The sequence below is a fragment of the Narcine bancroftii genome, chromosome 2 (genome assembly GCF_036971445.1).
Source record: "Narcine bancroftii isolate sNarBan1 chromosome 2, sNarBan1.hap1, whole genome shotgun sequence".
Lineage (NCBI taxonomy): Eukaryota > Metazoa > Chordata > Chondrichthyes > Torpediniformes > Narcinidae > Narcine > Narcine bancroftii.
Genome location: NC_091470.1, coordinates 13141344 through 13154575, shown reverse-complemented (window position 1 = coordinate 13154575; position 13232 = coordinate 13141344). Strand labels below are relative to the sequence as shown.

At 39.5% G+C, this 13232-nt stretch overlaps 1 protein-coding gene across 7 annotated transcripts in view; it reads right to left on the bottom strand.

Annotated features, from left to right (window-relative positions):
• Positions 1 to 2784, bottom strand: part of ccdc88c (coiled-coil domain containing 88C) — a 280348-nt gene extending 277564 nt beyond the window's left edge. For 5 of the 7 annotated variants that reach the window (XM_069915883.1, XM_069915884.1, XM_069915888.1 and 2 more), the window contains exons 1-2: positions 2501 to 2783; positions 1257 to 1357 (exon numbers count right to left, since the gene is read on the bottom strand). In XM_069915883.1, the coding sequence (XP_069771984.1) occupies positions 1257 to 1357; positions 2501 to 2560 (161 nt within the window). In that variant the 5' untranslated portion in view covers positions 2561 to 2783. Of the gene's footprint in view, positions 1 to 1256; positions 1358 to 2500 lie in introns of those variants that run through there. The other 2 variants (XR_011351034.1, XM_069915885.1) reach the window with 2 other exon arrangements.
• Positions 2785 to 13232: the final 10448 nt, after the last annotated feature.

The window sequence follows — 13232 nt, the reverse complement described above, 5'->3', positions numbered from 1 at the left end:
GCTCCATCCATCTTCCTTGTTACACTCTTGTTTTTGTTTGTAAATATGAGCACAAAGTGCCTTGGGATTCCCTTTAAGGACATTTTACAGCCCCTTTCAGCCCCTGACTGATTCCCTGCTTAAGCTTCCTGACAGCATCGGGCATTTGGACCTGGAGCTCAGGTTGCCATTGGACCTGTGCAGCTGCAGAAGAGCTGGAGGCAAATTCATGGACATTCAGTGAATCTCTTTCACTTCTCTTCCTCTTACTGTCAAGGTTGCTTCTGAGTTTATCGATTTTTTCCAGTTCCTGCGATCCTGCTCTCCTTTCCGCCCCCCTTCTCTCTATCTGCTCTCCACCTGTTTCCCCCTCTATTCACCCAGCCATTCCTCCTCCCCCGCTTGCTGCTGTGCCCTCCCTCCTGCCTCTGCAACCACAGCTCCCCCCCCCACCTTTTATTCGGACACCTGACGACATTTTTCCCTGAAGGTTTGAGTTTGCAAATTGGCCTGATGTCTAAATGGTTCTGTATCTTTGCTACATAAAAGACACTGTTCGACCTGCTGAGTTTCTCCACCATTGTGTTTTTACTTCAACCCCGTTGTCTGCAGACTTTCATCTTTTATTTTCCCTCTGTGTTTGACTTACAGCAGTCTAAAGTTACAACATCCATACATTTAAATTTAGATTAAATTTAGACAAACAGGCCATTTTGCGAACTAAAACCTGTTAACAGAGGTAAGGACTGGAGGGAGGGCTGTGGTCACTTAAAATGGAACTTGTATTAGGAAGAGTTTTTAAATTATATTCCCATGCGAGGATATCCTCCGTTCGCTCTCTCTCTTAAGAACTGAACATCCAGGAACAGCTCCTAACCTTGGCAAATTCAAACACAGTCACCAACTTTCTGGCCCAGGGGATTGCACATATATTCTGGCACAAGTTGACCTGCAGAAGTCAGCTCACAACACCCTCCCCTGAAGGTTAGGTACAATTCATTTCCGTCCTGTCGACCGCACTTGTTAATAATAAGCCCCTTGGCTAAGGTTTCTCTTTCTCTCGCTCTTTAGTCTTCACCGACTAGTTTTAATAAGATTGCTTCTTCCAGTGGTGCTGGGAATTACTGCTACCAATACATCGCCCTTTACAGTGAGACTTTGCTAATCAATCTTCTGTTTCCGAACCGCCCTCAAACCAAACATCAGCCTGGGTACGGATGTGGTTTCACTGAAAAGCCGTTACAACAGTAAAATCAAAGCGAAAGCAAGAGACTCACATCTGCAACATGATTTTATGCAGGAACATCCCATCGACCAGATCCATGTACACTGCCCCCTTCTCCTCGCTTGTCCCACCCAGCGGGCCAAAAGTTTTCACCTGAAAAATAATCATTTTTTTTAAATTCTTGGTTAAAATGAAGTTCAGACAAAAAGGGTTAGAATTACTCTGTAGTTGCAAAGTTACAACTGGAACCCCATCTAAATGGCAACTCACAAGAGCACGTGTGATACTTCTGATAGGCATTTGCAATGATTAAATGAGGTCCAGATTCCTGATAGTGACAATTGTACTCCTCAGTCTGAAATTCTCCCACCTCTCTCCCTCCCAGTGACACAGTCAGAAACATCCCCTTCCCTCCGACAGCCTGACATCTCCCTCCACACACATATAGAAATGTACAACCTGGCATCTCCCCCCTCTCCCTCACACACAGTCTGACATCCATCCCTCTCACATACACACAGGCAAACACATCACCCACACAGACAGTCCCTTTCATAGACCAAGACAGCACAGAAAAAAAGCCATTCAGCCCTTCTAGTCCATACTGAAACACCATTCCACTGGTCCCACTGACTTGCACCCATTCCATAGCCCTCCAGACCACTCCAATCCGTGGATCTGCCCAATTTTCCCTCGCATACAACCTGACACATCCAGGGGGAACACAGTCGGACACCTCCCCCGACCCCTCCCCACCCACCCCCGCCTCTCTCCCCCCCCTCGCCCCCTCCCCCCTCGCCCCTCCTCACTCTCCCTCCTCCCCTCCCCTCTCCTCCCTCCCTACCCCCTCCCCTCCCACCCCTTCCCCTCGCCCCCTCCCCTCGCCCCCTCCCCTCCCACCCCGCCCCCTCCCTCGCCCCCTACCCCCTCCTACTCCCTCCTCCTCCTCTCTCTCCGCCCCCTCCCACCCCGCCAACTCCCCTCTCACCCCCTGTCCCCTCCTCCCCCTACCTCCCCCTCCCCTACCTCCCCCTCCCCCCTCCCCCTCCCCCCTCCTCCTCCCCCCTCCTCCTCCCCCCTCCCCCTCCCCCTCCCCCCATCCCCCCTCTTCCTCCCCCCTCCACCTCCCCCTCCCCCCTCCCCCTCCCCCCTCCACTCTCTCCGCCCTCCTCCCTCTCGCCCCTCTCCCCTCCCCATTGACCCTCCCTCCCCGGGCCGGCGATCAGCCCCTGACCCCTGACCCAGGGTGTACCGGTGGGGGGGGGGGGGAGGTTCCCCCCCCGCGGCTCCACTCACCCAGGTGACGAGCGGACTCCCCAGGAACGTCTCCAACAGCTCGGAGATGGTCCCGTCCATGCTGAGGTCCGGGAGGTCCGGAGGTCCTCCCAGCTCCCGCTCCCGTCCCGTCCTCCCCCGGGCACGGCCGCCGCTGGTCACCGCGAGCCGCGAGCCCGGCCCGGTCCCATGGCAACGGGAGCAGCGCGGAGAGCGCGTCACGGTTTCCCGCCCGCACCCGGGTCCTCAGCGACGGGACAAAGCGGCGCTTGCAACATGGGCACCGCGCTCCGCCAATCGCCCGCCTTCCCCTCCTCAGGTGCCTCGGGACGGGCAGCCAATCCGCGCGCAGCGGAGGCGGGCGTTCGGCTGCTCGGTGAGACGAGAGAAGCGATGAGGGGAGCCCCCTGCAGGGTGTGGCGTGTATGGGAGGTGGAGGTGGAGGTGGAGGGGGGGCGAGCTGGGGCAAGGCTCCCCCTGCAGGACGCGAGCAGTACTGCGCCCAGACGCCAACAAAATGCTGGGTCGAGCAGCGTCTATGGAGAAGGGATGGCCAATGTTTTTCGCTCCACCTTCCTGCATCCTCCTGTAAATGCACTCGACCCCTGGTCGGACTCAGCCCCTCAGTACCCGCTTACGGAAGGACCCTCGAGGGTGGTCCTTGCCCCTCGCGCCCTCGCATTTGCTGCACCGAGCCTCAGTGAGTCCCTCGGCACAAGAGGGGACGTAGCAGTGGGCGCCACGCCTTGACAGCGCGTAAAGGGGCTCGAATCCTGCGCTGTCTGTAAGGAGTCTGTACGTTCTCCTTCCGTCTGCGTGGGTTTTCCCCCGAGGGCTCCAGTTTCCTCCCACCCTTCAGGACGTACCGGTTAATTGGGTGGCATGGACTCGTGGGCCAAATGGCCTATTACCATGCTGTATGCCTGAACTTAAAAGATGTAGGAGCAGAAGTTGGCCCATGGAGTCTGTTCCGCCATTCTAATCAGGAGCTGATCCATTCAGCCCCACTCCCCGGCTTTCTCCCCGTAACCCTCGATGCCCTGACGAATCCAGTACCCGTCCATTTCTGCCTTAAATACACCCAATGACCTCACTTCCACAACCACGTGTGCCAACAAGTTCCACAGACTCACGACCCTCTGAGTGAAGACATTTTTCCGCGTCTGTTTTAAATTGACGCCCTCTTATCCGAGAATCCTCTACCATGGGAAACATCCTTGTCACATCTACTCTGTCCAGGCCTTTCATCTACTCTAAGGTCCCCCCTCATGCTTCTGTACCCCAACAACTACAGTCCAAGAGCCAACAATCATTCCTCATCTGCTAACCCTTTCATTCCTGGTATCATTCTAGTAAATCTCTGAACCTTCTCCAATGCCAGCATGTCTTTTCTCAAATAAGGTGCCCAAAACGGTACACAGTACAACAAGGGAGGCGGTCTCATTAGTGCTTTATAGAGTCTTGGCACCACATCCCTGCTCTTGTATCCTATCCCTCTCGATATGAACACCAACTCTGCATTTGCCTTCTTCACCACCGACTCAACCTTTAGCAGATCCTGCACTTTGACTCCCAAGGCCCTTTGCACCTCCAAATTTTGAATTTTCTCCCCATCTAAATAAGAGTCTGCCCATCTATTTCATCTACCCAAGAGCATGACCGTACACTTCCCAACATTGTAGTTCACCAGCCACCCCTTTGCCACTTCTCCTAATTGATCCACGTCTCTCTGCAGCCTTTCCGTATCCTCAGCACTGCCTCCCCTACCATCTATTTTGGCGTCATCTGCAAATCTAGCCACAAAGTCATTAATTGTCCAAATCAGTAACATACAATGTAAAAAGAAGCAGCCCACAACACCCACCCCAGCGGAACACCACTGGATCCCTTTATTCCTACTCTGGTTCTTGCCGACCAGCCAATGCTCTATCCTTCCACGGGCTCTCATCTTGTTAAGCTGCTTCACGTGTAGCACCTTGTCAAAGCCCTTTGGAAAGTCCAAATACACAAGTTCCACTGCATCTATCCTACCCGTCCCACTTGTGATCTCCAAAAAATTTCAGTCAGTTTATCAGGCATGATTTTCCTTTAAGGAAACCATACTGACTTTTTTTTTAACTTTATTTAAAGATTTTATCACAGGAATAAAAAGAAAATTACATTTAAAAAGATATAAAATAAAATAATGTAATTATAATACATTAATAACCTAACAATTCAACCACCCCCCTACATATACAAAAACTAAAAAAAATATATATTAAAAAAACCCACCCTTCCCTCCCCAAATAAAGAGTGAAGAATTAGTAAAATTAATAATATTATATAATAAAAAAAGCACTCACAAAAAAAGAAAAATATGACAAATAAAAATAATTTTTAAAAAATTTATCAGATCTAAAATATCACATCTAGAAACATTTAAATCGAACTTAATTGCATATACTTAACAAATGGAGTCCACTTCAACTTATAAAAAGACATCTTATCTTGAATTGAAAAAGATATCCTTTCCATAATTAAACAAGACTTCACCTCTAAATACCACCTATCCAAAGTTATTATATTTCTATCTTTCCAAGTAGATGCTATACATTTAGCTAAAGCTAAATAGATAAAAGAAATCTGATAATCATTTAATCCTAAATCAATTAATGATTGCATATTCCCTAATAAAAATATATCAGGATCTAAAACAACACAAATATTATATAATCTATTAAATATAGATTGAATACCTTTCCAAAACTGTTGCAATCGGTCACAGGACCAAACAGTATGTAAAAAAGTACTAGCTGTCTGATCACAACGAAAACAACAGTCTGACTTACTAAGACCCAATTTTTTAAATTTTTCTGGTGTTAAATATAATTGATGTATAAAATTATAATTAATCATCGCTAATCTAGCATTAATCAATTTCCGAATACTGTTTTGACAAATTTCCATCCAAGCTTCTTCAGCTATTGTAGAACCTAAGTCTTTTTACCATTTCAACTTATCTTTATCCCAATCTTTCTTACTTTCATTTTCTTGTAAAATACAATTCATATCAGATATATACCCCTTTTCTGGTATTGAAAGTACATATTTCTCAAAATTAGTTTCAGGCAATAAAGTCATTTGGTGACCACATATTTGTTTTACAAATGATCTTAACTGATAATACACAAATACAGAATTTCCACTAATACCAAATTTCTTTTGTAATTCCTCAAAAGAACAAAAATGTCCTTCAAAAAAACAATCAGATAAGTTTTTTATTCCTTTCCTTTCCCATTGTTTCAAAGTGATATTGGAGACCGTAAAAGGAACAAGTTGGTTATTATATAATGGCAATCGCCCAGACCATTTATTTTTAAGCCCCATTTTATCAAGTTTACTTGTCCATAAATTCAACAAGTGTTTCAATATTGGTACATCATAAGTTCGTAACAAATTTTTATTCCATCAAAACAAAAATTTATGTGGAGATTTTTCTAAAAGAACTGCCAGTTCTATCTTTGCCCAACTAGGCGGATCCTCCATATTCATTAATGCACTAAGGAATTTAAATTGAGCTGCCTCATAATAATATTGAAAATTAGGTAATCTCAAACCTCCAAACTGAAAGTCCAACATCAATTTTTTCATTGCTACCCTTGGAAATTTTCCCTTCCATAAAAATTCTCTAACAGCTTTATATAAATCCTTAAAAAACTTTTTTTTTAAAAATAAGGAATTGATTGAAATAAATATTGTATCCGAGGAAAAATATTCATTTTTATAGTATTAATCCTCCCCAATAAACCTAAAGGTAAGTCCTTCCACCTAATCAAATCTAGTTTAATCTTTTTTATTAAAGGAAGATAATTAATTGAATATAAATCTTGATATTCTGTATTAACATTAATTCCCAAATATTGAATTTGTTTTGTCCACTTCAACTTCGTAACATTTTTATAACTCGAATAATCATCTTTACAAATTGACAAAATTTCACTTTTAGCTCAATTTATCTTATAACCAAATAATTGACGATAATTTTCTTGAATTGCTGGTAAAGAAATATCAGGGTCTACCAGGTATAATAAAACATCATCTGCAAATAAATTAATCTTATATTCCTCATTCAAAACTCTCATACCCATAACATTTTCATTTTGACGTATTAATTGTGCCAAAGGTTCAATAACTATAGCAAATAAAGCAGGTGACAATGGACATCTTTGTCTAGTAGACCTTGTTAAATCAAAAGATTCTGAAATCTATCCATTAGTTGCAACTCTAGCCTTCGGACTATTATATAAAGCCTTTATCAATCCAATAAATGAAGAACCAAAACAAAATTTCTCAAGTACTTTAAATAAAAACTTCCATTCCACTCTATCAAAAGTCTTTTCTGCATCTAATGAGACCACTATTGGATAATTCATTTGAGATTTAAATTTATTTACCAAAGTAATAAATTGCAAAATATTATCGGACGCATATCTGTTTTTTTATAAATCCTGTTTGATCTTTATGTATTATTTTAGGTAAATATTGAGCCAATCTATTAGCCATAACTTTAGCCACAATTTTATAATCTACATTTAACAACGATATTAGTAGATAAGAAGAAACCTGTAAAGGATCTTTATCTTTTTTTAGTATAACCGTAATTATTCCATTAGAACAAGATTCAGGTAATTGAAAAGTTTTATAAATTTGCTGTATTACATTCTTATAAATAAAAATATATCAACATAAAAAGTTTTATAAAATTCTATAGAGAACCTGTCTTCACCAGGTGCCTTTCCATTTGGCATATCTCTTATAGCCATTTCAATTTAATTCTCTGTAAAAGGTTTATCCAGCTCTTGTCTATCTTCTTGATTCAACTGTGGCAAATTAATATTTTTCAAAAAAGAATCTATTGCATCTTCACTTACATCTTGACACTCAGATGTATATAGTTTTTTATAAAAATTACAAAATTCCTCATTAATTTCTTTTTATCTAAAAGTAATACCCGATTTTTTTCTAATTGCTGATATAATCCTAGATAATTGTTCTTTTTTTAACTGCCATGATAAAACTTTACGAGCTTTCTCACCCCATTCATAAAACCTATGTTTAGTTCGATTCATTAAACATTCAAATCGATATGTTTGTCATTCATTATACTTTAATTTTAAATTAGTTAACTGGTTCTTTTGCATTTCAGTAGCATTTTTTTGAAATTCTTTTTCACTAACAGTTATCTTTTTCTCTAAATCTTCAATCTCTCTAATTCTCTCTTTCTTTACTTTAGATGCATAGCTAATAATTTGACCTCATAAAAAAGCTTTCATTGCGTCCCATAAAACAAAATGACTATAAACAGAATTAACATTATTACTAATAAAATCCTCAATTTGTTTTTTTAAATAACTAATACATTCTGGCTTTTTAATAACATAGTGTTAAATCTCCATCTTGGGGTTCTCTGATCATCTTGTGAACTCTGATATTCTAATAATAATAATGAATGATCTGAAACCAACCTTGCCTTATAATCCACAGACATAACCTTATCCTGCAAATGTGTTGAAATTAAGAAATAATCAATTCTTGAAAAGGAATTATGGCGTGAAGAATAAAAAGAAAAATCTTTCTCTGTAGGATTAAGTCTTCGCCAAATATCAACTAAATTCATATCTTTCATCATATTAGTCACTTGTACTGCCATCTTAGATTTCTTAATTACTCTTGGATACTTGTCCAATAAAGGCTCCAATACCACATTTAAATCTCCCCCAATCATCACATTGGAATTCGTTTGTCCAAGTAATAAAGACACATCTACAATAAAAGCTGTATCTTCAACATTTGGAGCATAAACATCAAGCAAAGTCCAAGCCTCATTAAAAATTGTACAATTTAGTTTTAATAATCTTCCTCCATTTTTCTCTTCATTCTGTAACTGAAATGGTAAATTCTTATGCACCAGAATTGCCACTCCTTTCGCCTTTGAATTAAATAAAGAATAGAAAACTTGTCCAACCCATTCACGTTTAAGTTTCAAATCTGTTAAATGAGTTTCCAGCAAAAAAGCCACATCAACTTTCAATTTTTTTAAGTAAGCAAGTACTTTCTTACGCTTAATAGGATTATTTAAACCCTGAACATTAAGAGAGGCAAACTTAAGTTTAGACATTTCTTATAATAACACACAAAAAAAAGAGAAGGAGAGAAAAAAGGAGAGAAAAAAAAGAAAAACACCCCCTTCCCTTATCCACTCCTAAAACAACAAAAAAAAAATTAAAACATAATAATAAAAAAAAACTTCACTCCTTAATCCAAAAATTGATTTTAAAAAAGAACAGGTAGGAGGTTACAACCACCTCCTCCTGTCTCAACCGCTCAATGTGGTAACTCCCACAAAATATTGGGTGTGAGATAACTCACATGTAGCTGATGACTTCTGGAAAATGATGCCCACCCAGCTCCCTCTCCCAACTCCCGTTTCACATTAACCTATCATCATTATCTAAAATCTTCTCAGAGAAAAAAAAATTTTTTTAATCAACTTTGTCACTCCGACCACCATTTCTTCTTGGAATTCGGTTCCCATCTTGCGTCTCCACTCTCTTTGGAGACCGTGGTGGACTACGTCTTTCCTGAAATTGCGTAATTGGCAATAATTGAGAAAAGTCCACAGCTTCCTTAGGATTATCAAAAAATGTTGGTTGCTAGCCATTCTGAAAAATCTTCAATACCGCAGGATATCTGAATGTTGCTTTATATCCTTTTTTCCACAGCACTTCTTTCACAGGGTTACTTTCACGTCGTTGAGACATAACTTCTTGACTCAAATCCGGATTTAAAAAAACACGATTGTTCTGAACCATCAAGGGAGATCCTCTTTGTTGTGCATTTCTTATAGCCACACGCAAAATTGTCTCTCTAACACAATAATTTAAACAACGAACCAAAACAGGTCTTGGATTTTGTCCTGGAAAAGGCTTTCTTCTCAAAGCTCTATGAGCACGTTCCAATATTAAGCCTTCCGGAAACTTATCGTGTCCAAACACTTGTGGAATCCATTCAGTAAAGAATTTTCTTGGATCTGATCCTTCCATATCTTCTGGCAAACCAACAATTTTTATATTATTCCGTCTAGACTGATTCTCCAAATAATCAACCTTTTTCGCCAAATTTTTATTTTGAATTTGTAAAATTTCATTTGTTTTATTTACATCTTGTATTTGGTCCCGTACCTCGACTATGCCTTGGGAGAGGAGTCACGTGATGGAGTAGTGGCCGGTCGGGGAACTCCAGCCCTCTCCAGAAAAGTTAAAAAAAGATAGAGAAAAAGCAAAGGCACAAACTTAAAAACCAAAACAAAGTGAAGGTAAAAGTGTGAAGAAAATGGCAGCGAAGAAAGAAAAACCAAAAACAACGGGAAGAAAAGAAGAAGGAAAGACGTCGGAAGAAGAAGGTGAAGGCCTTACCTGTCCGAAGAGGCCCGCCGCGGAGAGAGAAGCCCGCTCCCTCAGGTCAGTGGAGGTCCCGGGCTCGGGACTACAAAAATGGCTCGCAGAGCCGAGTAAAAGTGCACAACCGCGCATGCGTGAGGAGTCGCGCGCGATGCGCATGAAAAAAAACACACTGACGGGAGGGGGGAACAGCTGCGGAGTCGATCTCCACAGCTGAGAGAGACACCTGCAGCACAGCAGCAGGTGCAAAACACAGACAATAACGACAACAAGAAGGAAGAGGGTAAAAAGAAAACAAGGAAACAACAGATGGTCAATCCAGAGGAAGAAGAAGAAGAAGAACAGAAAGAAATGGAAGAAGAAGAGAAAGGCAAGACAATGGATGTAGCTTTTTTAAAGAATATATGGAATCAGTGAAAGAATGGCAATTACAAGAATTTAATGAGATAAAAAGAAGAATTAAGAGTGCAGAAGAAAAAATGAATAAAATGGAAATGGCCATGTCAGAGATAGGAAAAAGAGTGGAAAATATGGAAGAACGAGAAATAATTGTAGAAATGGAAGTAGAAGAATTAAAAGAGAAATTAGAAGAATCTAATAAAAAAGAGGCTCAGGAGCTGTTAGCTCAGAAGATAGATATAATAGAAAACTATAATAGAAGAAATAATATAAAGATAGTGGGCCTCAAGGAAGATGAAGAAGGCAAGAATATGAGAGAATTTATAAAAGATTGGATCCCCAGGATCCTAGGAAGACCAGAATTACAGGAAGAAATGGAAATAGAGAGGGCACATAGAACTTTAGCCCCAAAACCACAGCCGTAGCAAAAACCAAGATCCATTTTAGTAAAATTCTTAAGATATACAACAAGAGAAAATATATTGGAGAAAGCAATGAAGAAAGTAAGAGAGGACAAAAAGCCACTGGAATATAAAGATCAAAAATTTTTTTTCTACCCAGACATAAGTTTTGAACTCCTGAAGAAGAGGAAGGAGTTCAATACAGCAAAAACGATCTTATGGAAAAAAGGATATAAATTTATGTTAAAGTACCCAGCGGTACTTAAAATAGTTATTCCAGGGCAACAAAACAGACTATTCTCGGATCCAGAGGAAGCAAGGAAATTTGCAGAACTACAAAACAAGCAGAGAGATGAAGACATGTAATGAGAGTAAAAATGACCACGAACTATATGTATGTGTGTAAAGGGGTATATGTGCGTATATATATATATATATATATATATATATATATAGTGTGCATACATGAATGTATCCGTATTTAGAGGAAAATATATTGAGTATAGACAAGAATTAATAAGGGAGGGAAATGGAATAGAGGGAATAAGGAGGGAATTAAAAGAGTGACCTTTGTTACATATGAAAATTGAAATCTTTTCTGGGGGGGGCTGGGTGGGGAGGAGTTACGGTCACTGCAAAATCAGCTGACGTTTGCGAGTGAATTTGCAAATCCAAATGGAGAGGGGAGAAGTGGTTGTCCGAGAAGGGATAAAGGACAACTCAGGAGGGGGAGGGGAGAATGGGGTTAAAGAAGTTTTAAATAGGAGAATAAGGAAGATGTTTGATGTTTTAGAAATGTTGTCTTATAAAGTGTTCAAAACAAGAAAGCAGAAATGGATAAGAAGGAAAGGTAATGATGGAGAAACGGAAAGGAAAGATAAACAAAGTATGAAATGGCAACGTTGAACTATATGACTTTAAATATTAATGGAATACATAACCAAATTAAAAGGAAGAAAGTGCTAAATTTACTGAAAAAAGAAAAAATTGATATAGCATTTGTGCAAGAAACACATTTAACTGAATTGGAGCACAAGAAATTAAAGAGAGATTGGGTAGGACACGTAACAGCAGCGTCGTATAATTCAAAAGCAAGAGGAGTAGCTATATTAATTAGTAAAAATGTGCCAATTAAAATAGAAGAGGAAATAATAGATCCAGCAGGAAGATATGTAATGATAAAATGTCAGATACATTCGGAGTTTTGGAATCTACTCAATGTATATTCACCTAATGAAGATGATCAAAAGTTTATGCAAGATATTTTTTTGAAGATAGCAGATACACAAGGGAACATATTAATAGGAGGGGATTTCAACCTGAATTTGGATTCAAATATGGACAAAACTGGGAAAAAAATTAACAGAAAGAACAAAGTAACCAAATTTATAATTAAATCGATGGAAGAAATGCAACTTTTGGATATATGGAGGAAACAACACCCAAAGGAAAAGGAATATTCATATTACTCGGCTAGACATAAAACATACTCAAGAATAGACCTATTTTTGTTATCAGCTCGTATGCAAGATAGAGTAAGAAAAACAGAATATAAAGCTAGAATATTATCGGACCATTCACCCTTAATATTGACAGTAAAGCTAGAGGACATCCCTCCAAGAATGTATAGATGGAGATTAAACCCCATGCTACTTAAAAGACAGGATTTTAGAGAATTTATTGAAAGACAAATTAAAATGTATTTTGAAATAAATACGAAATCAGTGAAAGATAAGTTTATACTATGGGATGCAATGAAAGCCTTCATTAGAGGGCAAATAATTAGTTATGTAACCAAGATGAAAAAGGACTATAATCAGGAAACAGAGCAGTTGGAAAGGGAAATAGTAAATATAGAAAAAGAATTAGCAATGAAGGAAGATACAACTAAAAGAAGAGAATTGGCAGATAAAAAATAAAATATGAAACACTACAAACATATAAGGTGGAGAAGAACATTAATGAAGACAAAACAGAAATATTATGAACTAGGGGAAAAACGCACAAAATTCTAGCATGGCAGCTTAAGACAGACCAAGCTAAGAAAATGGTATTGGCATCAAGGAAAAAAGACAAACAAATCACATATAATCCAAAGGAGATCAAGGAAAACTTTAGAGAATTCTATGAACAATTATACCAAACTGAAAACGAAGGGAAAGAAGGGAAAATAGATGAATTTCTAACTAAAATTGAACTACCAAAACTACAAATAGAGGAACAAAATAAATTAACAGAACCATTTGGAATAGTAGAAATACAAGAGATAATAAAAAAATTAGCAAATAATAAAACACCAGGAGAGGATGGATTCCCAATAGAATTCTATAAAACATTTAAAGATTTATTAATTCCTCCCCTCCTGGAAGTAATCAACCAGATTGATAAAACACAAAGCTTACCAGATTCATGTAAAACAGCAATAATTACAGTAATACTAAAGCAAGGGAAAGATCCACTCGCACCAGCATCATATAGACCAATATCTTTACTTAACACAGATTATAAGAT